Source organism: Rhinolophus hipposideros (genome assembly GCF_964194185.1).
Source record: "Rhinolophus hipposideros genome assembly, chromosome: 23".
In the NCBI taxonomy this organism is placed as follows: domain Eukaryota; kingdom Metazoa; phylum Chordata; class Mammalia; order Chiroptera; family Rhinolophidae; genus Rhinolophus; species Rhinolophus hipposideros.
In genome coordinates this window covers 31,481,393-31,505,737 of record NC_138069.1, presented here as the reverse complement: position 1 = coordinate 31,505,737, position 24,345 = coordinate 31,481,393, and the positions used below count along the sequence as shown (strand labels likewise).

Genomic DNA, 24,345 nt, shown 5'->3' with positions numbered 1-24,345 from the left:
GCATAGGGAAATAAAAAGAAAAAGCTCCCAAACATAGCTTTCAGGTGTCCCGACTTCTCAGGGGGCTCCTAAGGGGTAGCTCTGAGGCAGGTACTAACAGTTTTTTCAACACTTACCATAGGTCAGAATGTATTTTCATACTTATATATATTTACTCATTTGATCTTCCCAACAACCTTATAAGCTAAGAACTATTATTATTACCAGTTTTTAGATGAGAAAACCAAGATTTGAGATTTTAAGTAACTTGCCTAAGATGCCATATTTAAAAAGAATTTAACTGTGCCAGGCCGCCTTCACAGTGCATGTTTTCTGCTATGAGATACACAGAAAAGCACAGATCTTTAAAATAAACAAATCTATAAATAGCTATATTCCAAAAGAAGAGAACCCTCTCCATGTGTCAGTATTCCCTTAGTGGGAAGTTGGTATTCAAATCATGTGGCAGCACAGCAGTGGGAATCATGTTTAATCAACTTGAATATTCCTGTGGAAACCTGGGCCACCCGCTAAGCAGCAGAATCTATGGCTGCATATAGCAGGGCAGAGGCTGTGTCACTCACTGATCAATTATCTGTAGCTGCAGTGTCACAGATTATGTGTCCAACTTTGCAAACCAGAAACGTGCTGGTTGCCTGTGACCCAGGAGTAAAGCAGGAGCTTTACAAGTATGTACAAGTATGTGGAGCTTTCTGTGCGACTTGGGGAGGTGGTTGAAAGGTTTGCAGATGACAAAAATGGATTCTGGATCTTGTCCCACCATGAGATACTGTGTAGTTTTAACATCACCTGTGTGAGCCTCAGTTTCCTCTTTCGTATATTGGGCGTAAGTAGAGTCTACTACGCTGCATAGTGGTAGAGATGAAATCAAATCATACATGTAAATACTTACAAAAATGCCTGAGTCATGCTAAATAATAAGTGTTTACTAAACCATTTTTACTTACTTTAACTGCTTTGGGTAGTAATTTTAAAAGGTGTCACATACTCTTCTGACATCTTAAATGGAGGTCATTGAAAACATTATAAAATTAATATAAAATAATAGACATTTTGGATGTTAGATGACTTTGGAAATCATCTAATCAAGACCCCAGTTATAAAGTTGTAGAAATGGAGGCTCAGAGAAGTAAGTGACCTGCCCGTGGGTCACCTAGCGTTATGCACAGATCTCTTCCAAACACTGATGACGTCCGGGCAGTAAGGCCTTGCTACTTCATTTTAATAACCGGAGGCTGTGTGCCCCCAGTACACAATGAGCCTGCAATTTTGTGGCTGCTTTTTATATTCTTCTGTCTCTGTCTTTTGTACTGTTAATCTGATTCTAAAGTCCCCTTATTTTTCCACATTTTACTCCTCTTAATCACTTTGAGTTAAGAAACAAATTAATCAGTGTGAACTAGGTTTAAAATACGAATGAGTAGGCTTTGAATGAGGGTAGAGTGACTCTGCTGTGAGTGACTACCTATGTTTTGGTTTAGTTAGACTATTCTGTAATTGTGTTTGGTGGGGGAGTTGAGGGGAATTCTGGACTAAGCATCAGGTTACTAGTTTTCTGAAAAATTAAAATCCCTAGAAAAGTGACCTACAGATAAAAGTGAGTCATGTTACATTAACATTTGGATAATGCAAAAATTAGACATTGAAAACAAATTAATAAACTAACTACCATCAAAAAAACAAAAACCCACAAGAATAACTAATCCAAGAAGTAACTAAATTGTGAGGTTGTAATGTGTTCAATTAGAAGTAAAATGTACACATTAAAGAAGGCAGTTTGTCAATTAATTTTGTAATATTCGAGAAAAAAGCAAATTAATTGTAGAAATGTAGGGAAAGTCTATTCGCATATTATCTTTCTGACTCTGCACATAAGCATCTATTCTGGAAGAATCCCCATTCAGAGGAACATTATATTATCATAGTACTGATCTCTAGTTTCCCCCACTATTTACCCCCACACTCACTATACATGCGGTCAGAAAGACGAATGTGGCTCGGCTTCTGGAGAATTTAACAATAATCATCATTGATTTTCTGGGACAGAAAGCATTAGACTGCCAGAATCATGAGTTAAGGATATTATTAAACCATAACACATAATCAAATAGCCAAACTTTATGGGAAGGTCTTTGAAAATGTACCCGTTGGGTTACTAACACCATGCATCATTCAAACTTTCAACAGTGATTTGTGGTTTTCTTTTGTTTTTGGTGTGATAACACACATTGTATTTTTGTACCTGCTAGTGTTTGTCATAAACAGATCCATCATTATATATTTCATAGACCTTACAGGGAATGCTTTTAACCTTAATTTTGTCAATTGTATATTAATGCTTAATACCAGCACATAGTAAGATGACATAATGATGATAGTATTACTATGGCACCTTACGTATACCTGGCACTGTTGTAAGCAATTTATATATGCAGACTCATTGGACGGTAACTTATAGAAATGGGATTTTACCAGTAAGCGCTTTCTGACAAGTCTCCCACTCTTGCGTTCTGCATGGCCCTCCACCAGCTCATTATGGCTCCTGAAATTCAGTCATTTAGGAGGCATTTTAAAGAGTTTAAACTGGACACCAGAATAGTTTAGGTCCCAGTCTGTATTCCTGTTTAAACTATTGTCTCTTGGATGCAAATCCACCCTTTTATACTTTATAACACTGGTGCTCAACTACAGTTTTCATTTCTCTGTTTAAGATGCTTTCTACTCAGTTCTGAGAATAAGGAGGCGCTATGGGGAGATGAGGCAGAAGGTAAAGGAAGGGACGTCCTCATTCCATACTAACGCTGTTCTTATATAAGAACCGTCCTAATAGTGACCCGACCCTCTCCCTCCCCACTCTGGCAGCAGCACATGTTCAGCCTCTAGGTTCTTATATTGTTCCCAGAACTAGCTTCATCGTAACTGCACTGTCCCCTTCTTAAAGGTACTAACAGTTTTTTCAACACTTACCTGCTCCTTGGGAATCTTCCCCGAGATAATGACCCCATCCCCTTCATTTTCTTCCCCATCCCTAAGGAGAGTGGTTGTTTCTCTGTCTGAACTGTACTTGATACTAGGAGATTCTGAGATTTATTTAGTCACGTTTGTGCTCTTTAATGAAGCACTGATCTCCTTTCCAGTGGAAAACAAGACAGTTGTAATTCATAACATGAAGTTGTACCACAATTAATGAAAATGATCATTTCTTGTTTGTTGTAATGAAATGTCCTGAGAACCAAGTGTCTTTAATTTTCCTAGTAGTTACGATGACTACGAGAATTGTGGGTGGGATGGCCTCTTCTGACTGCCCTAGAGAATCTACAGACAGATAAGTATAAGCTTCTGACTTTTAGTTCTTATTTCAAGTAATAGAGAACAAAAGAACTTTTACACCAGTCTTAAAAGAATATCTTATTTCTTGAAACTGCAGGGCTGGCTTCTCTTAAAAAGTAGATGCATATTTTAATTGTACTAATTGTAGAATTACATTATAAATCAAAATCTTACAGTTGTCCTGGGAAAGTCAGGACAATATTTGGGAAGGAAAGTGAGGCTAAAACTTGTATGGTGGCATTTGAGTGGACTCGAACAGTACTGAGAATCTTAGAACTCCAAGGTTTTCTAAGACTTTTTTAGTGGAAGCAGTAAGAAAACTATCCTACTTGTGGATTAAGACTCTTCAGTAATTCAGCCAGCTTAAAAATCTCCAAATTAAAAGCTGAGATACTGACTGAAAGAAAAGGATAATAGAAGAAGTTATTTATATCAACAAGAATCATGTAACTAATTGCAGAAATGGGGAATATAGCAGTATGCATATTTTTCTTTGCTTGCTGTTATTTTTGTAGACATAAATATAGCTCTCTCTATCCATAAAGATCACGTAGATATTTAGACATATTTGTATTTGTTTATATTAAGTACTTTCTTTTGACTTCCCTTCTCCTATTACCGTACTATTTTATACAATGGTGTTTCATCATAAAAAGACTTGCAGTTGAGTCTTGGGAAACAGAATATGCATGTGGGACTGTATTAGAAGATTAAATATCATTAGTCAGAAATGAATACTGTGATTGTTGCCTAGAAATGGCTAGAATGGCTATTTGGATTTCTGTATCTCATTTTTGGACAAATGATGATAACATTTCTGTATGAAGGATAATTGCATCTTATTATTATGAAATAATATAAATATGTACAGAAGTGCATATATGGTACTGAATAACCAAATGGGTGAATTATGTTAGTTAATAAGCTTTTATCTGTTAGGTCCAAATACAACCTACTGTACTCTATTTTGCAATACTGGGGCTGAAACCCTTTTCATTTATTCTCTGCTGCTGGGATTTCTCTCAGGTTCTTTCCATAAGAGTCACTGGAGAGAGATTAGAAAGCTGACGAAAAGGGAAAAAGAGAATCTTCCCTTCTGTTGACTTGCTTTGCCTTTTAATGTTACTATTCACCTTTGGACAACAGTTGATTTTAGCCTCCAATTCTTTGCACTCCCAAAACTAGCCTTAATATGCCCTCCCCAAGGTGTCAGTTTCAGGCAAACAGACTGTTCTCTTTGCAAGTCTGATCCCAAATGTGTAAGTGCTGTCCCGTGCCCTCCTGAGATGCTATTAGCATATGGGCAGAGAGCTCAGAGGGGCTCTGAGGAGCCCCTCCTCTGTTTCCCTGTGATACTAGCATCACAGGGTGCACCCTGTCCTTGGAGATCTAATCCCCAGCTCTGGGGTTTTCTTCTCTGAGCTACTGAGCTTCTGTCACCATCCAGGTGGTGGTCTCTCTTTATATGACTGAGTCAAGCTCTATAATTGCCCAATTTCTACTATGTCATCTTCCTTTGGTATCTGCCTCCTGAAGTTATTATCTCTGTGTTTCTCCTTTAACAGTTCCTCCTATGTTAAATTCTTTTAAAACACCTAATCTGGTTTCTGTTTTACACCATTTGAATTTAGCCTCTAATAGCTGTCAGGACTGGTGTAAGTCGTATCTCAGTTCTGAGACTCCATCCCTTACTGTTTAATTGGGGGGTGGTTATGGAAGGCATGGTATAAATAATACTAAGGTTGTGTTTTCTGGGGAATTCTAGTCCCAGCACTTCTTCCCGCAAATGACACTCAGGGCCATGTGAATTTGGGAAATGTTAAATACTACAGCAAACTATAAGAGAATCATAGTACACAGAAGCATAATAAAGGCTCTGAGAAATCCAACAGAAAAGAAACCTTTTTCACTTTGATTCAACGTCTCTCCCTCCCCAATTTAATTGACTGGCAAAACTGTTTCATTTTCAGTTGAGTTCTGTTACCACCCCGTGACGTACATTGAAAAATAGTATTCTCTAGCATCGTTAACTCTTCAGAAGTTTTATAATTTTGTGAATTTTTTCAAGATCCCTTCAGTGAGGAGAAATCTAATTAATATAATACATAATGATTTTAGTTGGTTTTATGATTTGTTTCATCTTTAAGCATAAATGTTGACTGAGAATCATGTCCTTTGCAGTAACATGTAGAATGAATGCCAAAGAAGGGCAGGAAGGACGTCAGAACACCAGGGGAGTTATTACAGGAGGTGAAAAAGAAGAGGAGAGAATTGTTGAGGGATTAAAAAATAGAGTCACATTGGATTAGATAAGGACATGCATGGTTATGGGTTAGTGAACAAGCTGTGGCTTCACACTGCCTGGCTAGGACTCAACGATAGTGCTGGAGAGACACGATTTTGAACAAAATTACTTATCCTCTCTGCACTTTGGTTTCTCATCCTTAAATGATGTAATAGTAGTATACACTTTACAGGTTTGTGAGGAAAATAAAATGTAATATAGCATATAAGATAATTAATGCCTATCTAGCATTTAATTATTTAGTGTACTTCCTAAAACCGCAGCAGGCCCTGTACAATTAGACTAACTTAATGTAGACAGAAAAGGATAGTAATGAAACAAACATAAGTTGTTCATAATAGAAGGACCTTGAGAGAGCATCTAGTTCACCCCATAATTCTATGGATGGCAATTGAACTAAATCTCCCTAAGACCAAGAGATTTGGTCATGAATTTGATTGACAGGAAAGCTGAAAGGAGATCTCATTCTCCTTACCCTTAGTAGAGTGCTATTTTTATTAAACTCTGCTTTATTTGGGTGTAGAATTTTTGCATTTTCCGGGATAAAATCAAGAGTAGTAATTCCAAAATATTTCTTTCTGGGGTAGAGCTGAAGGTGATCTCAACAATGTTTAAGACCCAGCAACAGCTAATGAGGGGTTTATCAATTTGGGCAGAGCACACCTCATGCTTTCTCCTGCTCCTAGTTCCTACTTATTTCCCTCAGTCTCTCTGTATGGAAGAAACATGGCTACAGTTAGCATCAGGAAGCGCTAGAATAGTAGAAAGGGAGAAGAATAATCTTATTCATTTTTTCATCTTTATTGAGGTATAATTGACAAAATTGCAAGATATTTAAAGTATACACATGATTATTTATATGCGTATGCATTGTGAAATGATTCCCCCCACTGAGTTAGTTAACATATCCATCACCTCAACCATTTACTTTTTTTTTCCTTTTTTTTGGTGAGAACATTTAAGTTCTACTCTCTTATCAAATTTCAAGTGTACGATTCAATATTGTCAACTATAGTCACCATGCTATACATTACATGCTCAGACCTTATTCATTTTATAAATGAGTGTGTTGAGTGAGCAGGAGGGAGATAAAGGACTGAATACAAACTCAAGTCTTTTTTTTAGAGCTGGATGACTGAGCCTGGCCTTTCCATACCTTCTACCTCTTAGAATCACCAGGGACACTGGGTAACCACTTCATTTCTCTTTACTTAAGGAAACTCTTCTCCCCGGCTTTATTAAATAGATCCAGACAACCATGCTTATTGTTGGTTTATTCAGTGTTATACTCAGAAAGATAGAAAATGTGACAATATAACCACGGTCATAATATATAAGGCTTTCTTATAATTACAGTTTCTTTCCCCATGAAATTATGATGAGCATATTATTTTAAAAGGAAAGCTTAACAAGACAAAACAACACCGTATTGCAGTCTGACTAAAGCTCTGTACATATGTATATGTAATTTATGATCTATGTATAATTCATATGTATACAAACACCATACTTCATTGAGGTAAAATAACACAACAAGGTTAAAAACAAATGGCTAAACTCAATCCAGGCTTTACGATGCGCTGAAAGCCATTTCACTAGCATAAAATCTTCCAACATGCTTATATGAACCTAGTGATAAATATTTAGACTATTTATAGTTTGCTGTCTTGAAATGTAAGCCAAAATTCACATATTTTAAGGAAATCTTCGGAAGTGTCAGTATTTTTTATTTTATCTGCTTTGTGGTAAATGCTGTTCACAGTGACAATGAAAATATTGACTAACAAACGATAAGGATTGGCAAATTTACCTGGAATCCATCTTATCCTCTTGTAATACAGGAAAATCCTATTTTTCAGTAAACTTAAAATTCCAATTTTGAGGAATAAGATTATTGCTTTTTGGCTTATATATGCTTACTGAAAGCTATGCATTATAGGTTTTCAATTTCAATTTCATCTTCGGAAATGCATCCACACAAGTCTCGATGCTATTTTTAAAAACATTTCAAATAATGAGAACTGATTCAATACATGGTGTCCTAGCTGCAAGCTATTCAACACTGCTGCTCACTTCCATTGGATCTTTGGAAAGATAAACTATCCAGTATACAAGGTTGAATCCTGCAAATGCAACTGGGAATAGAATCCGCGAATACTGGTCTATTTTACTGGTGCCTCCCAAGGCTGGAGAGAGTGGTGGGGGAGTGACAGGTGTTGACGGTAAGATGGGAGTTCTAGTAAGGACTCTGCTGGCCTCAGAGGATGGAACTATTGGCAAGTTCAGGGAGGTGATTCTTTTCTTCAGCTGATACTTGGAGTCAGGATGCTGTGGGGGGAAAAGCATAAACATTCAGCCTTGGCAAAAGAATAGACATCACTTATTTAGTCATTGATTTTTTTCATCATTAATAGGTATTTATTGACCACTTATTATGTAAGATAGAGTATCAGCCAATTCTTATAGTATTTGATGGTGCTACTTTTCCAAGAGAGTGTTAAAACAAATTTTTAAAAACTGATTTGCTTCCATCCAACATCCTATGATTGAATACATCAGCAGTTGATGCCAAACATGTCCCACATCCCAGAAACTGAGTTGAGCATTGTATTAGGTTGGCACAAAAGTAATTGCAGTTTCAAAGGTTAAAAATAATTTCAAAAACCACAATTTCTTTTACACCAACCAAATACCATTAAGAGGTATTTGAGCCAGGTTGCCGAAGTTTATCCCCCGATTATGCATAAGCCTATGGGGCAATGAGTGAGGGCAATGAAAAGGCATTTCAATCTGGAGTATGTGGACAAATAGTTAATACAAGAAAATAACAACTCAGTTAATAGATACCATTCTTCTAGACACATTCCCAGTTTGTGTCCTCATCTTTGTACAGTCATAAATTTGAACCAGCTAAGCTCAAAAGGAAAAAAATAAAAGGTGCTCATGTATATCCAAAGCCAGGGATAAAGAATAAATGCCCTCAGATTGAGAAGGATGACTGCGTGTCCCGTGAAATACAACTGCCTCTCAGTGCAGAAGTTCTGCATTGAGAACTTTCTGCTTCCCATTCAGAACTTCTTCACTGGTATCCTTCCATCTGAAGTCACCAAAAATGATTAATTTACTAACCTCAGAATTGTTATATGTTTTTGCCTGTCATTAAACTTTCTGTTCCACGGAAATCGTAAGACAACCAATTTTTGTCTCGAAAGGGATATTTAGCACATGAATTGAAAGGTGAGAAAGCTCAGGTCTAGATAGAGGAAATTCCTCAGTCACAGTCACACAGCTAGTGATAAACCACACTGATCAGTTTCAGTGCTTGTTTCATCTCAAAATCATCTCATCTTGACTCTGAACTACGGGGCCTAGTTCAGAGACTCCAATCTCTTTGCTTTAGACCCTTTCACACTGTTGGAGACTGGAGGGCCTTCCTGTCTGATTCTTACCTGTTCTTGTTTACATCCTATAATAGTTGCTCTCCTTGTGGCTAGGTTGTCCTTGCTGGGTCCCTGACTCAAACACTTGCTGTACATTGTCCTCACTCTTCTAAAACTACCTTGTTTCCTCCCTGTCAGCAAAATCACCACTTTGCTGCCTGGCAGGGTATGTTCTCACATGAACAGACTCCCGTGGCTTCAGCCAGGAATCCTGTGGCAACCGGATGAGGCAGCCACCTCTGCTGTGCCGGTGGAGCCACAGGACCAGAATGACCCACCGATGTGGTGACATTTGGACCGCGGGAAACAACCCCACGAACCTCTCCTCTCTCTAGATTCCCCTTCCTGAATTGTACTGTTTGATTTATCATGGAAGTTACTGAGTATCTAAATAATAATAGTCATCAGAGAGAGTTCAAGCCCTGTATGCTTTAGGGGCCATGGAAAACCTGTTTCTTCACTAAAAGCAAAAATGGATCTGTATAGTCAGATCTGATTTGATATAACCATGACAAATTTCAAGCACAGAATACCTTTATTTGTTATCTATGAACCCAGTATTGTGGTAGGCACACTGGACAGAATTAAATAATTGGTAAGTCTTGGAGGTAGAAAAGAATTTAAAATAGAGGGATCAATCTGCTGATCTTGGACAGGAAATCTGATACTTTCTATTAAAAATATATGACCACTGAGAATTATTGGGCACAGGGTGACCAGACAGCATGGGAATAGGACCAGAGCAGTTGGTGTTTGGGTCTCCATGCACCTGCCTCTCGTAGAGAATAAACATAGCACCATCTTACAAGACCTTTTCCTCATGTTTCTCAGACTCTACTTTGAATTTTAACCCATCAAATATGTTATTGATACATTTTTCACCCAAAACAGTGAAACACATCACAGTTTCATTCTTCGAAAAGAGGTATCTTGCTCTTAGATACATGGAGCATTAACATATTTTGTTCTAGTAAAATTTCTAAGGATCATGATGGAGTAGAAAGAGGGCAAGCCTTTTGAGCAGATTTTCTTACTAAATTCATCTTGACTTTTAGTAACATACATTGCCTGTCTGAAACCTGTGTTTCTTTTTTTTTTTTAGGGACAAAGGGGGCAGACATGAAAAAGTTTATTGAGATGAGAAAGTGATTGTAAAACATAATTTACCATAAATGTACAAGGTGTTGTTTTATCTTCCCCTCTGTTTTAGACATCTGGGGGGGAAAGTTATTTATCAATCTCTTGGCATTGTCACAATGTCACAAATGACTTAATGAGGATTGCCAAATAACCCTTGTCCAGAGTTAAGCAATATCATTCAGGAACAGACACCTTGAAAAAATTAAGCCCAATGACATTAGCCTGGAATTAAAGGTTTTCTACAGTAGGAGTTCCCCCTTTTCCTCATCTGCTTCCCCAAGACAATCTCTGTGGAAGATTGCTTACGCGTTAGGAGAGCAGGAGAGTCAGGAAGCCCTAAATGGTATGTCCATATAAACTACTTACCTGCTGTATGAATTAGACATATCATAGAATTCATAGACTCCCCTGAACTTCAATTTATAATTTATCTTTAAAGTTAGGGACGATTATTACTTCCTTTGGGAGTTTTTTTTTTTTTTTTCATTAACAATTTGGAAAAGAAAATGTTATATGTAAACACACACTTTGTACACTTTTTTGCCTACTTAAATGCTACAGTTCTTTTAGCGGTGATAACATACTTCCTTTTCAATATTAATTCTACTGTTCCTTATCTCCTTTCCTGACATAAACTCTCCTTCATGGTAGAGGGTATATTATTCTCACGCGTAAGTGTCCACAGTGCCTAGCCAGTACATAGGACGTAGCATATGCTTAGTAAGCACGTGCTGACTCAACATCGCAAGAAAATATAAACAGTTTTCAAGATTTCTTAAAGTAGTCAGGCAATGAGAAAGGAACAAAGGTTTTATGAGTATGTTACATTATATTTAGTATACTGTTTTACATTATATTGCATTATAGGTACATCTAAATGCTCACCATTGACAAGCACAACCCAGCACTTTACATGTATTCTTTTGCTTATTCCTAGAAAGAAGCTATAATGTAATCATATTACTTTCATTTTAGAGATGAGCAAATGAAGGCTTAAGTAGAAAGCTCATACAACTAATAATTGGCAGCACCTAAAATCAATCCCTCTCAGGTGCCAGAGATCACACTCAGCGGTGTTTATGTGTCTTCTCATCAGCTTTACAATTTAGGCCACAGTTTCCCAACTGCAGAACTAGTGACATTTTGAGTAGGATAAATCTTAGTTGTGGAGACTGTCCTCTACATTATGGGACGTTGAGTAGCCTCCCTGTTCTCTACCCACAAGGTGCCTGTAGCACCTGTTCCCCCATCTGCCTCCCGGGAGCTGTGGCAACCAAAAAAATCTCCAGACCTTGCCAAATATCTTCTGAGCAAAATTCACCCACCACTGGTTTAGAGTTACAACTGTCCCACAGCCAACCAGAGATTGGGGGGATTTCTAGCAGGCAGCAACACGGTGTGTTCAAGGAAAGGCATGAGGCCTGGCTAACCCCCACGCTGGATAATCAGCTCCTGGATAACTGGGGATTGGCAGTACAGACTGGATGCCAATTTAGAAAGAATCAAATTGAATTTCTGAAATGAAGAGAAAGCCAATTTTGCAAGCCACTCAAGCTACAGCTTTACATCAGACCCCGCCTGCTATATTATAAGCCCAGCAGCTTCAGTTGATGGTAAAATAGGCTTTTGTCAGAGTCCAGATGAGGGCTCAGCTTGGGGCTGTCACCGTTTTGAGTGGAACACCTGTGGTTTCGAATTTTTCCAGGGCTCCCCTGCTGCTGAGTGCCATCCTGCTTTGGGTATTTTTAGAACATGGCTTTGTTTTAAGTAACACCATATTGCAAAGGTACTTTGACTCAAACTGGACTTTATGACAATCCATTATGTGATGTAGGAATAAGGCATTTGGGAAGTACTTAGAGCGATTTTGATACAAATTTAGTGAGTCTTTGCATATTACAGAGGAGGGAGCAGAGATTCTCAAGATACAGATTCTAACCAGGGCTGAATTACTCAAGGGACAAACAAAGCATTAGCTTTTATAACCAGCAAACAGAGGCATCAAAAATAAGAGAAATATTTTTTGAAACTATCTAGGATTTTACTTTTTTTTTTTTTTAGCTATCATATCACTATGGAGAAAATAAGAATTTTTTTTTTTTGCTAATATTCTATAGCTTGTAGAGTTGCAAACAGCTGATCCCAGAATTTCTAGAGAAAAGTTGCTTATTGGCAGTGATCTGGTGGGTCAGTGGTGTGAGGGGCACATCCAAACTGGAGGGTGAAGAAAGGAATATTGGATGGGGATTTGATAGAAGGTGTGGGCAAAGAGTTAACCACCTAGACCTCTCATCTGATTCATCCCTACCCTACCCTCTCTATATGTCATACGATGGCACAGACATGGCAGAAGGGGCACTGTGATCTTTCTGTGCTCAGAGTCTCTGATGGTCTTAATTCAACCCTTAATTCGACTGAGTAATGGTAGTACTCAAAGCAATCTTGGCAATATTTGGAACAGAAGAGGTAAATCTTTCAATATTCTATATTTTACACCTCTCTGCATGTCAACATAGTCATGACCCAGCAGATATCCCAGCCTTGAAAAGAAGCACAGAGAAGACATGTCTTATTTTCCTCTCTATGCCCAATGTTCTAGCAACTGACTTAGTGCTTCTAGAGCAGGCTCATCTTTCTGTTCTCAGCTTAGGTATCACCTCCTTCAGAAGGATGATCCCTCCAGACTGAGTGAGGTACTCTTGCATGGCTCTCTTTCAACTTACCACGTATCTAACCCTAGCCTTTATCACAGTGTATTATTATCAATATGATACTGGGCTCACTGATTTGTCTCTCTTCCTGTGTGACAAGAAGCTCCATGAGGAAAGAGGCCCTACTGATATCACTCGCTGTGTTATCCTCATCATTCTACACAGGGCTGGTCTATCACATAAAAGCACTTAACAAAAAATTCAGTGAACACATAGGTACTAAATAAATCGGTGCCAGATGAAAAGAAAATAATAATTAAATGAATAAACAATATAATCAGTATCAGTATAGCTATCATCCCGACTAATGACATTTTGGTCAATTTTGTTTGTAGATAATTTACCAAGAACATCACACCTCCTGTGGGAAGAAAAGACATACTGGATGTGTTGATGGGTCATGGGGATTTGTCTTTAGGAACATAGTGATGAGGGCTTACACTTTTAAATTACGAGGAAGCTAGCAAAACATCCAAAAAGGGATCAAGGTGCAACCGTGGTCTTGCACAAGCAGATACTGTGTTTCCCCGAAAATAAGACCTAGCCGGACCATCAGCTCTAATGTGTATTTTGGAGCAAAAATTAATATAAGACCGGGTATAATATAATATATAAAATGTAATGTAATATAATATAATATAATATAATATAATACTGGGTCTTATATTAAGTTTTGCTCCAAAAAAACACATTAGAGCTGATGGTCTGGCTAGGTCTTATTTTTGGGGAAACATGGTAAGTATACTTCAGACACAAGTTCTAAAACACTTGAAGACAGGAATAACTCTCTAATGCCAAGATAGCATACCAGATAAAAATACTGAGGAAAGTTACCATAGAAATAGAAAAGAAACTGTGGGCAGTTTCTTTTCAAAACCAAAAAAGTAGTCTCCAGTTCCAAATGCCTTAAAAGCAGAAAAACTATTAGTTTATAGAGCACTTCTGAGAGTTTAGTTTTAGGTGTCTCTTACAGGTTGAATACTAGATTTAAAATAACCTGAATTTCTTTGTTATTATTATATTAAATTTTAAGATCAAAATCAGTGATAAACATTTCTCCACATTCATTATAAGTAGTTTCTTTTGAAAGGGAATGATTACATTAAAATATACAACCCAAAATCATATGAAATATCCAAGCACTTCATTTCAATTTCACCACATTCGCTTGCTATGTCAATGTCCACCTTCCTTAAATAATATTATTTTGATTACAACTGAACAGGCATTTTTAAATGTCATGGTATTTGAAAGAAAAATATGACCTTGTGATCATAATATACTATTGTGTTGCATAAATTGCAAATGTGCAATTTATGTTTGTTGCTCTACATTATATAAAGCAAACTGCCAAATTTGGATATGTCAGTAAAATATAAACATTCTGTGTAATCATCTATATTTATTTTTGATACCTACAAGATTTGTCTTGTTAGATTTGTTTATATTTGTTTTTATTTTTATTTTTACTTTTTGTACTAGCCTTTCAGAAACAAAATTCTTCTTTTTGTTGCCTTAAAATATTTTAAGTAGAGCCAGCTTTAGAAATATGTATTTTTCTCAGAAAAAAAGTCAACTTGCAAGGATAAGTACTTTGACAGGACTTAAATGCAATTTTTTATCCAGCTTCCCAATAAACTTGCTCATTGTATGTTACTATTTTAGAATTGTTACAATAGTTTATATGAAGACCTGAGATCTTAAATTCCGTCTTATTAGTAAGTTATAACTTTACAATAATAGACTAAGGGAATGATAACTCTATGCTTTCTCCAAGGATTTGGAATCATATTCCTGTAAGTAGTACATATTTCAAAAGAGCTGCAGTAATGAAATTGGTCTTTTTATTTCAATATCAGATCAATGAGCATATTCAAAGTCATTGGAGTTATTTTCTTTACCCTGTTGCTCATGAATTTGTCTTTTCATTTTTACTGTATTTCTCAAATAACAAACTGTTAAACTGAATTTAGATAAACATTAGTTCTTTATTTATAAATACATGTTAAGATAATATATGACCTTTGGATAATATGTCAATTATATAGCTATAAATCTAGGTTATAATCACCTTTCAAACATAGATTATAATCACCTTTCGAACATAAAATAATTCTTAAAAATATTCAGAATTTATCTTTTCTGAAAAACGTAATTTTCAAGTGTTTTGGACTGAGTCTTCAGACTAACATTTTTGTTAGAAAATTTATATTTTTGTTATCTTTCAAAACACACATATATAAAGAAAATATCATTAACTCAAGGGAAGAATTTTGGGAATGACCTCACCTACATTCTGAAAATGTTTTATCTAGTAGTACGATATGCATTCTTATATTTAAGTACTTGAGGAATTCTTGGCGAGGGAAATGCCTTAGCCTCTGTAAAGCTGTGGATATTAGGTTCTGGAATCAGTTCCTAATTTTGCTAATATTTCCTCTCTGAGACTCTGTTTTCAATTTTTAAGTTGAAGACTGGATCACTGATGGCAATTTTTTTTCTTCTTTCTTTCTTTTTTTTTTTTTTTTTTGGTGAGGGCTGTTTCAAGAAAAAACAAAAGACATTTGAATTATGTATTTCCCCTTATCATGGAAATAGCCTTATCTTATTCCTTGGAGAATATGTATCTTCTCAAGCAAGATTCTTATTTATCAAAGAAAAAGATTTCAGTACAAAAATGATAATCTTTTTAGCCAATAAATGCTTGAATATTTGAGAAGTAAAACCCATATCACTTTCTATTTTTTATCATCAGAGTTAACCGAGAATTAGCTAGACTGCATGTGGTTCTGCAATTAGGAGATGTTCATGAGAATTGATGAACTGTACAGAAATGTACAGATTAAAGTATCTGCATTACTCAATTTTACAGAGCAAAATTTTCCTCTTTCCAAGAGCTACTGTTGGAGTTTGTTTTGAAATAAAAAAGTATATACTTGTCAATCAGTTCTATAATCCATTCTGTAAAGAGTGTGCAGCTTAATTGTTGTGAGAATGTAATCACATGTGAAATTAAAATGGGAGGCACATTTACGACCCTTGAAATATCAATGCTATCATTTGTTTCTTACTCAAAACCAGGGCTTAGCCACAGCAAATCTAAACTTATAAGTTTTTTCAAAGACTTTAGTCAGTATTTCTCGTTGACTATAAGTCTTTGAATAAAACCACATTTATATACATGTATTTAATATATGAATATGAACGTGACAGTGTTTTCATATGAATCAAAAACTTGGCTTATGACTCAGCTTTCATGGAACCTAATACTGACATTTTGCCCTCATGAAATAAACCAGCAAGCAGATTTCTAACAAAAATTGTCCATTGCAAAGGAGTCTGTATTTGTTTCCTTTAGACTCTGAAGTCTCAAAGCCTCATTAGGAACTTTTTATTTTGTCATTTTTATTTTTTTAATTTTATTCTCCCTAGTTGGTATAAGTGAACCTGTTCAAAGGAAACATCTAAAGGCTAAGAAGAATTTTCTTGTCTCTGAGAGCTTGAGGGGGATGAAAGAGGAATGCCAAAAGTTTAGAGCAAAGATAAATGAAGGATCGTTGCTTGGCTTTTTTTCTGTGAAGCTTGAAAAAGAGTTGGCCATAGACCCAGAGTTATATAACTCATGCTCACCTAATATAACTTTTGGACTATTTAGTTGTTTGCAATCACTGCGTTACCTTTTCCTATATCTGGGTAACATTAGAAAAGTAAACAATTACCAAAACACTCTCAGCTTCCAAGGGTTCCGTCACTTTTGATATTGTCACTGGGGGTGAGGTTACAATCTGTGCCTTTCTTTGAGCCTTCTGTGTCTGAAGATTGGTAAAGTAGTTGACTGCTGCAAACTCAATGAGAGCAGAAAAGACGAAAGCAAAGCAAACAGCTATGAACCAATCCATGGCAGTCGCATATGACACTTTTGGCAAGGAGTGCCGGGCACTGATGCTTAAGGTGGTCATGGTTAGAACAGTGGTGATCCCTAAAACAGGAGAGAATGAGAAATGCAGTATTAGTGCTTGGAATCCAGCAACAACCCTGAATGACAACATGTTGGTGGAGGGGAGGACACACTCTCCAAACATAACTATTGTTACTATTTATAATTGTTCACAATTATTAATCATTGGTATTATCAGTTTTGTATCTTTCAATACCTAGTGTGGTGACGTGCACACTGTAGTTGCTCAAAAAATATTTTTTGAATTCATTTAGTTTGACGATTGCAAAATTTAAGTCATAAAAATTCTAGTTGTCTACTTCTTTAGAAACCTTAAAGCAAATTATTATCACTGAAGTCATAAAACCTTGAACTTCTGATCAATTTTAATAGCTGATAATATCTTTCATCATATTTAAGAAGTCTATCTGATATGAATAATAATCATAATATGAGTTTCCTCATTTTTTAAAAATAATTTCTAGCTTGGTTTTAAGGTAAAATATTTGCTCATGAGTAAATAATGTCATCATTCATCTGCCAGCAGTTTTCTGTCTTGAATTATGACTTGGGAAATGTATATAATTTGACTGTGGTTAACATCATTATGTAGATACTATTTTATAATTTGCAAAAAGTGATCTATTTTAATATAGTAAATTAAAAAGTGAAAATTCATCTGAGATTTCAGTTCCACTCAAGTCTTCTTTTTGAACTATTAAATTTATAATCATGAGTAGTCAGAAAAAAATTGGATTTTGTTACTGATGATATTTTCTGTTACAGCTTTTTTTTCTTATTTTGTTTCATCAAAATTAGCAGTGATTCTATACGTCATAAATGGAACTAAATATTTAGGTTGAACGATGGGAAATTTGGAATATTTAAGTATTTTTACAGCCAGAAAAATAGCAATTTTTTTATGGTTCAACCTAATAAAAGTGTGATGCAATTTATATGTTACTGGGTTCAACATCTTAGCTTTTGCCTTTACAGATTTTCATGTCACTTTTTACATTTATGCTTTTTCTTCTTTATGAAAAAGCAAATTGAGATTTAAAACAGAAAAACAAGGAAAGAAAAAAAAAAAACCTTCTAAATAGGTCACATGAAAGTCACAGGAAACCAGCCAGAATTCTTGAGCAGGGTCATTTTACATGGTACGTGTGTCTGAATGAGATACGAGTCTATTTCCTTTGTGGACTGAAAAAGTGCACTGCGGTGAATATTTACATAAATACACAAGCCCTGAGAGCTGGAGGATGAATGGAACTAGAGCCCAAAGGGTGAAGCATACCAAAGACAGTCCTGGCTGGAACAGACTCTTTATTAATCCAGAAAGACACTTGGGAAAGAATGACGGTCATAATACAAGGTGTATATATCTGTATCATGAAGTAGCCCATCTTCCTTTGCAAGTGGAAATAAACTGTCATTATTACATATTCACCTGTTGGAAGACAAGTATATCATTATTATTTTTGTTGACAGTGTGTAAAAAGAATGCAACTGGAAATAAATCTTGCAGATCTTTAAATTTGGGCTGGAAGAAAACAAGCAAAAGTATAGTTCAATGTATGACAAAGTCACTTGATCAGCAGATGATAGATATATTATCTCATTGTTTTCAGTGGGGTTATTTGTGTCATATACATACAAAACTACTTATTCCAAGGATAGACAAATCTTTATGTGCACATGGTTGCAAAATCAATTTAAAGAAAGCTACTCATCATCACTTTAAAACATGAAACTTACCTGAAGATGGCTAATGCAGAGGAAAAAGAAACAGATATTTCAAAAATGTACTCTGGAGCCACCTTGCAGGATTACATCCATGCATTGGTGAAATTTTTACCTGTGTTAGATTTAATCGTCTCACTAGATACTGTTTGTCCAATCAGATCATACTGGAGGAGGCTTGAAGATTCTTCTGGGACTTCGACTGAGTAAAGAGGTCCTTTTTTCCATGTATATATGATTTCACTTTTGGGATAAGCATCTGAAGTTTTAAACAAACATAGCAGTGAATCTGATTAGTTGTGCTTTTCTTTTCAAAGCAAATTTTGTCCATAAAAAATGGAAATAAAACATCAATTATCTTTACTGTTTTTCTTTAATCTGAGTGACTATCTGATAACCTATGACCATGGCAGATATGATTAAGTACATAGATTCCTGGAATCACACTGAGAGTGTTACAGTAATATTTCTCTTTTGCTTTCCAGTCTCTGACCAAAACCAAATAATTACATATTTTGAATGCCTTATGTGACTCTCAGAAGCTTTTTGTAACTTACAACTCCCAAACTTGAGTGGACAAGCATGCCCATCCATTGGAAAGTTCACCAGCCTCATAGGACAGTCAGCATTGATGGTAAGCCTAGGGACATTGAAATGAATGATTCTGCATTAGTACAGTGGACAAATCAATTGGGTAGAGGAAGTAGAATTGTGGAAATCTTACCTCATGGTGTATAGAATGGTTCCATTCTGCATTATTCTGAAAAGTTTATTAGGAGTTGTCATATTGTGAGCAATTGATTTTTTGCCATTCCTGAAAAAAGTGTCAGGTGTCCAGATTTTACTGACCATCAAGTTATTCAAACTCAAAATCTCAGTTGGCCCCCCAAACTTCAACCTCTCATCAGTCCACGTCTGGCGGAAGAAAACATCCATGGTGTACTCCTAAGAGAGAATAAGTTATTCATGCAGGCTGAGGAGATGGTCTATTAAGAATAGGTTATTCACTAGCTTATATACCCAATCATAAAGCCTAAGGAATAAAGCAACTTTTTATGGAAATAATCTATCAAGAAAGCCATAATTTCAGTGAATTGTCATTTTTGTCAAACTCAAAGTTTGTAATATTATCAAAGATAGCTCTGTGGTGTGCAAACATCCCTCCTTAGCCTTGACCCTCCACAACATTCTTCCTCTGTTTCTGTCATCCATCTCTCCATCTGTTGACCTCTCGATTCCCCCATCCTTAATTTAGAAGAAAAATATGAAAATATTTTCAGTCTAGGTCTAGTACTGGCCTCTTTAGCATCAGTTAGTCTAACCATTCCCCTTAGCAGTTTGTTTACCTTCAGAGGTGTCTCTGAGCCTCAGGGTACCATTTAGCAAAGTTCCAAGGATAGATAAACTTTACCAGATAAGCTGCACATTCATAATTATTCTCTATTATTCTCAGAGAAAAACAAATGTTACCACCATTACTCAAAGCATCATTTAAGTATGCATAATCATAATTATTAGTTTTCATTTGTGGCTTGTATGAAATAATATTAAAAATACTAACAGTTATAATAAGGACCATTGCAAAAGTCAACAATAAATAACAACTTGTAATTATATGAAAATATTGTCAACACTTGCTTTGCCTACTTTGCATGTTCCTTTATGAGACCTATTACTGCAAGTGGTAATTATATTTTTAAAAGTACAATTTGATATACAATACATCCATATAATAATGGCCCGTCCTATAACAAGGCTCTATTGTAGAAATATGCTTTAGAAATGAGACAAATGTACAAAACAAAGTTCTAAGTACACCTAGACAAATAAAACAGTGGAATAAGGTTGTGGTTATTTATACATGGATGACTCAGGATTCTAATAAAAATATGATAGTAAAATAGTTGAAGATTCTGGATAATGATGACTCTCCTTTCTCTCAAGACTTAGACGTTTATGTCTTAAATAAAGTCTCCCTCCCTCTCTCCGCCTTTATTTTCTTTCTTCCTTCATTTCTCTCTCTCTTCCTCTTTTTTCCTTTCTTTTCTTGCCAACTCAAAAAACAGAATGAAAAAGTCTCCAAAAAATATATATCCAGAATTACATTTTCCTAATAAAATGTGTTGAGGCACCTCTTTAAAGGGTTCTGTTTCAGTTTTAGTGTTTATATTTTACCTTTAGGGGAAAATGCTACCTAAGAACTAAGCAAGCATATCATAATACACTTTGTTTTAGAAGACTAGTTCAGGTTTTCATTACCACTTACTACAAATACCCTTTTTACGAATCCTACAGCCATCTGTACCTGGAACAGTCCCCAGAACACCTACTGGTCTATTCACAACACAAAAGGGGGAATGCATTAGTCTTTCCAAATGACCCCCTTTCTATTTTAATTAAATATACTGAGAATGATGTACTGCAAAAATCAGCTATGTTGCAAGTTCCATATTCTCAATAGACTCTTACATGGCATAGCATCTTAGTTGGTTTTTCCACTTCAGACATTTACTAGGACTTTATAAAGATGGGAAAAAGTTCCTCTGTGTAGGGAAACATCAGTGCATGATATGTGGACAAAGAGGATATCATTTAAAAAAATGCCTCAGATTAAAGTGTTCCAGCAGAGCCCACAGTGAAGGAGGCTAAAACAGTAATCTGCTCTAATGGCCGTGCCCTCCCAGCGTGAGTTTTCAGATTGCATTAGGGGTCTGGAGCCAAGCTTGGTAACAATGCTTATTATCATTAGTTTTGGGACTCAGCCCAGTCTCCCCCTGAGTAAACCTCCTTACTCAGAGCTCGCTTACCATTTCCACATCTGACACAGGCCCAAAACTGGTCACGTAAATATCTGTTTTGACTTCCGTGACAGCACCTGAAATTAGCCCAGAAAGAGAGGATCAATTATCACCAGTGATATTAAGGAAACTAACTAATTCACTCTACCACAGAGCCCCTTCTCATGGCCAGAATCTGCAACCTATCCTAAGGTAACCCCAGTACAGAGAGAGTCCTTAAGTTTTTTAGCTCTGAAAACTCACACCAGTTGTCTTATTTTGAATTTTTATTCTGGCCAATTTGGGGAATTTAAGAAAAAAGAAGAGAACTAGGTGAGTATTATAATAAAAATGATAACAGTAACTAACATATTGATAACTTTAAGGCTTAGAAGATACATGCCTAGAAAAGTGTTTTACATGGAGAATCTCATTCAACACTCACACAACTCTAGGAGGCAAATAACGTTCATATACTCACACTACAGGTGAGGAAACTGAGGCTCAAAGAGTTCAAATAACTCACATAGAAGGTCACTAATAGAGGAGGGGCAGAGACTAGATTGGAACACACGTGTGAGCTCTCTCCAGCACCCTTGGACCATACCACACTGCTACCCTTCTGAGGCCCCTGTGCCATGGAATGGTGGGAAGGGGGAAGGAGTACAGATGTTTGGTCCAATAACGACATTGCCTCTCACCTCCAAATCCTGGCCGTAGCCGGTTGTCATAGCCTTCAAGCAAGTTGTCCAGAATCCGACTGATGTTCTCTGAGTAGATGTTTCCTTCATCTTCAAGTTTCCCTAGGGCATTTTCTACCCTGTGAGTAGACAGTCGGTAACCCTCTCTCCCCACCACAAAGAAAATGTGCTGTTCAATGCATCCTAGCCGTCCCCACCACAAATACACGCCACAGCACCCGGGCTTCTTCCACAGTTTAGTGTAGAAGCTTCCCACTGGGTGCTTTCCCTTTCCTCTGAGCTAAAAGGAAAAACCACAAAGAAGAAAAACAAACAACTTACCATAAAATAATGTACAGCCAGGGCAGAGGTGAGGCCATCCTGCAGACACTGAAATGCCCACTTCACCTTCCTCCTGGTTTATCCTCCCCACCAACCAGCTCCCCTTTGCCGTCAACTAGAGCGACCTTCTGGACCCCTCATATCCTGTTTCCTTTTTTTGGGTCCTGCCGGTAGTCTAGTAGATGGTGAGCTTGCCAGCAAAACTTGGAGGGTCCCCCTTGCTCTTTGTGTATCCGTTCCCGTCTTTTCACACTGAACAAGGTGGCTTGTGGTCTTAGACTATGTCCTGATGGACAGTCAGCCGCCTCTAACTGATTCATTTGGGAAATGAGAGTCTGAGGGACAGTGCATGGTTGGAGAGCAGTGACAATAATAGAATAAGGCATTTGGGGAGATTAGAAGGAAGACATCCACGGCTAGTTTTGGCATGGAAATAGCAGAGCCCTGTGAGAAAATCTGGAAAGCGGTGGCATCTTGCTGATTGAGATTATGTTGCAATGGGTTTAGCATTTATTATTTCTATGGTTCACAGAAGGATTCCTACACAGTTCATCCTGCTTAAAAAGTCTAATGATGTCAGGATCCTCTTGGGTTCTCTTTCTGATTTCATCAGCTTTATTGCCTCAGACATACCTTTCCTCTTTCCTTTCCTGTTTAAACATTACCCCTTATTACTTACTGAAAAACAATTATAATACTCCTGCCATCTTCTAATTGGGTTAGTGTTTTCTTCAAGTACTGTGCTGTTCCTTCCTGTCAAAGGTGTGTTGTCTCAAAGAAATATATAAATGGATCCTACCACTGTCTTTAGAAGCCTGGCCAGTATCGTGAATGTTGCCTGTAAGAGGTAATGTCTGGAAATAGCTGGTTAAGGTTCCCCATGTTGAAATTCTATAATAATAAAGCACCCATAGACATGGTTCATGACGATGTTGCTGATGCTATCTTACTAGGCTCATCACAGGTCAAAGCAAAATTGTTGAACCCAAGAAATAGCATTCTTAACCTGGTCTGGTAAGAGGAAGTTGGAGTAAAAGAAGTGTCTTAAAGTCTTAAAATTGTAATCTTTAGATTAAAAATTGAGCAAGTGAGATATATATAAAATTGAGAACCAGAAGAACAAGAAGCGAGTGTCTCATTTTATCATTGTCCTGCCAAATCAAAGCCACTCACTACCCACCCAATTCACCTAAGTCCGTATCTTTGGAACCCCAGTTCTACAAAGGCAATGGCATCTATTTTAGACACAGCGCAGTCTTAAGAGTCATTTCTGAAGACATAACATAAATCATTTGAGGAGCATTTCAAGAAATTAGCTATATCCAAAGAAAAAATGGAAACAGGAAGAGTGCAAGATTTCCTATGAAATGTGTATATAGTTGTGTGTGTGTGTGTGTGTATCATTATTGAATTGAATGGTTTTATGGAATTTTCTGGTTACTCATCAAAAAACTTGAATTTCCTCCAGCATTCCTGCAAAGTGGTATTCAACATCTGTTTTCTCACATAGTTTTTCTTGTGCTGAGTTGAAACTTGCACCCTAGTCCTAGTTCTCACTTTTGGAGTCATTCATAGTAATTTCTCAGGGAAAGACCACATGGCAGCCATTTAAACAAAGATACCTATCACGCCCTCTCTCATTTTACAAACACTTGTAAAATCTTTTCCTATTCATTATAAGACCTGGTTTCCTATCTCTTCTGATTCTTTTCTCTCTACTTGAAACTTACTCCACCTGATGACCACAGCATATTTTCAACTCGCTCATGTCCCAGAGCGAGCTAGTGTCTCTAATTCCAAACGATGCACTTTTACACACTGTGCTTTATATATGACAGATCCAATTCCATTTTCTAAAGTTAGAGCTCTTAAACTCTTTCGACCAGCAATATTTTTTATATTGTTGTTAAGGGAAGCATGACCTCTCAGTGGACATGGTA

General features: G+C 36.6%; 1 protein-coding gene across 2 annotated transcripts; it reads right to left on the bottom strand.

Annotated features, from left to right (window-relative positions):
- Positions 1-6,430: 6,430 nt before the first annotated feature.
- GABRA6 (gamma-aminobutyric acid type A receptor subunit alpha6) lies at positions 6,431-22,851 on the bottom strand. Of its 2 annotated transcripts, none has more exons than XM_081035262.1 (9): positions 22,406-22,851; positions 22,085-22,203; positions 21,414-21,481; positions 19,331-19,551; positions 19,164-19,246; positions 18,722-18,865; positions 18,161-18,313; positions 16,646-16,905; positions 6,431-7,963 (listed from the first exon to the last, which is right to left on the bottom strand). In XM_081035262.1, exons 1-9 carry the CDS (start codon positions 22,441-22,443, stop codon positions 7,688-7,690), a joined length of 1,362 nt encoding a protein of 453 aa, XP_080891388.1. In that variant the 5' UTR covers positions 22,444-22,851; the 3' UTR covers positions 6,431-7,687. The 2 variants fall into 2 exon arrangements, with proteins under 2 accessions (XP_080891388.1, XP_080891389.1); XM_081035263.1 differs by having other exon boundaries at positions 22,085-22,186; positions 22,406-22,723.
- Positions 22,852-24,345: the final 1,494 nt, after the last annotated feature.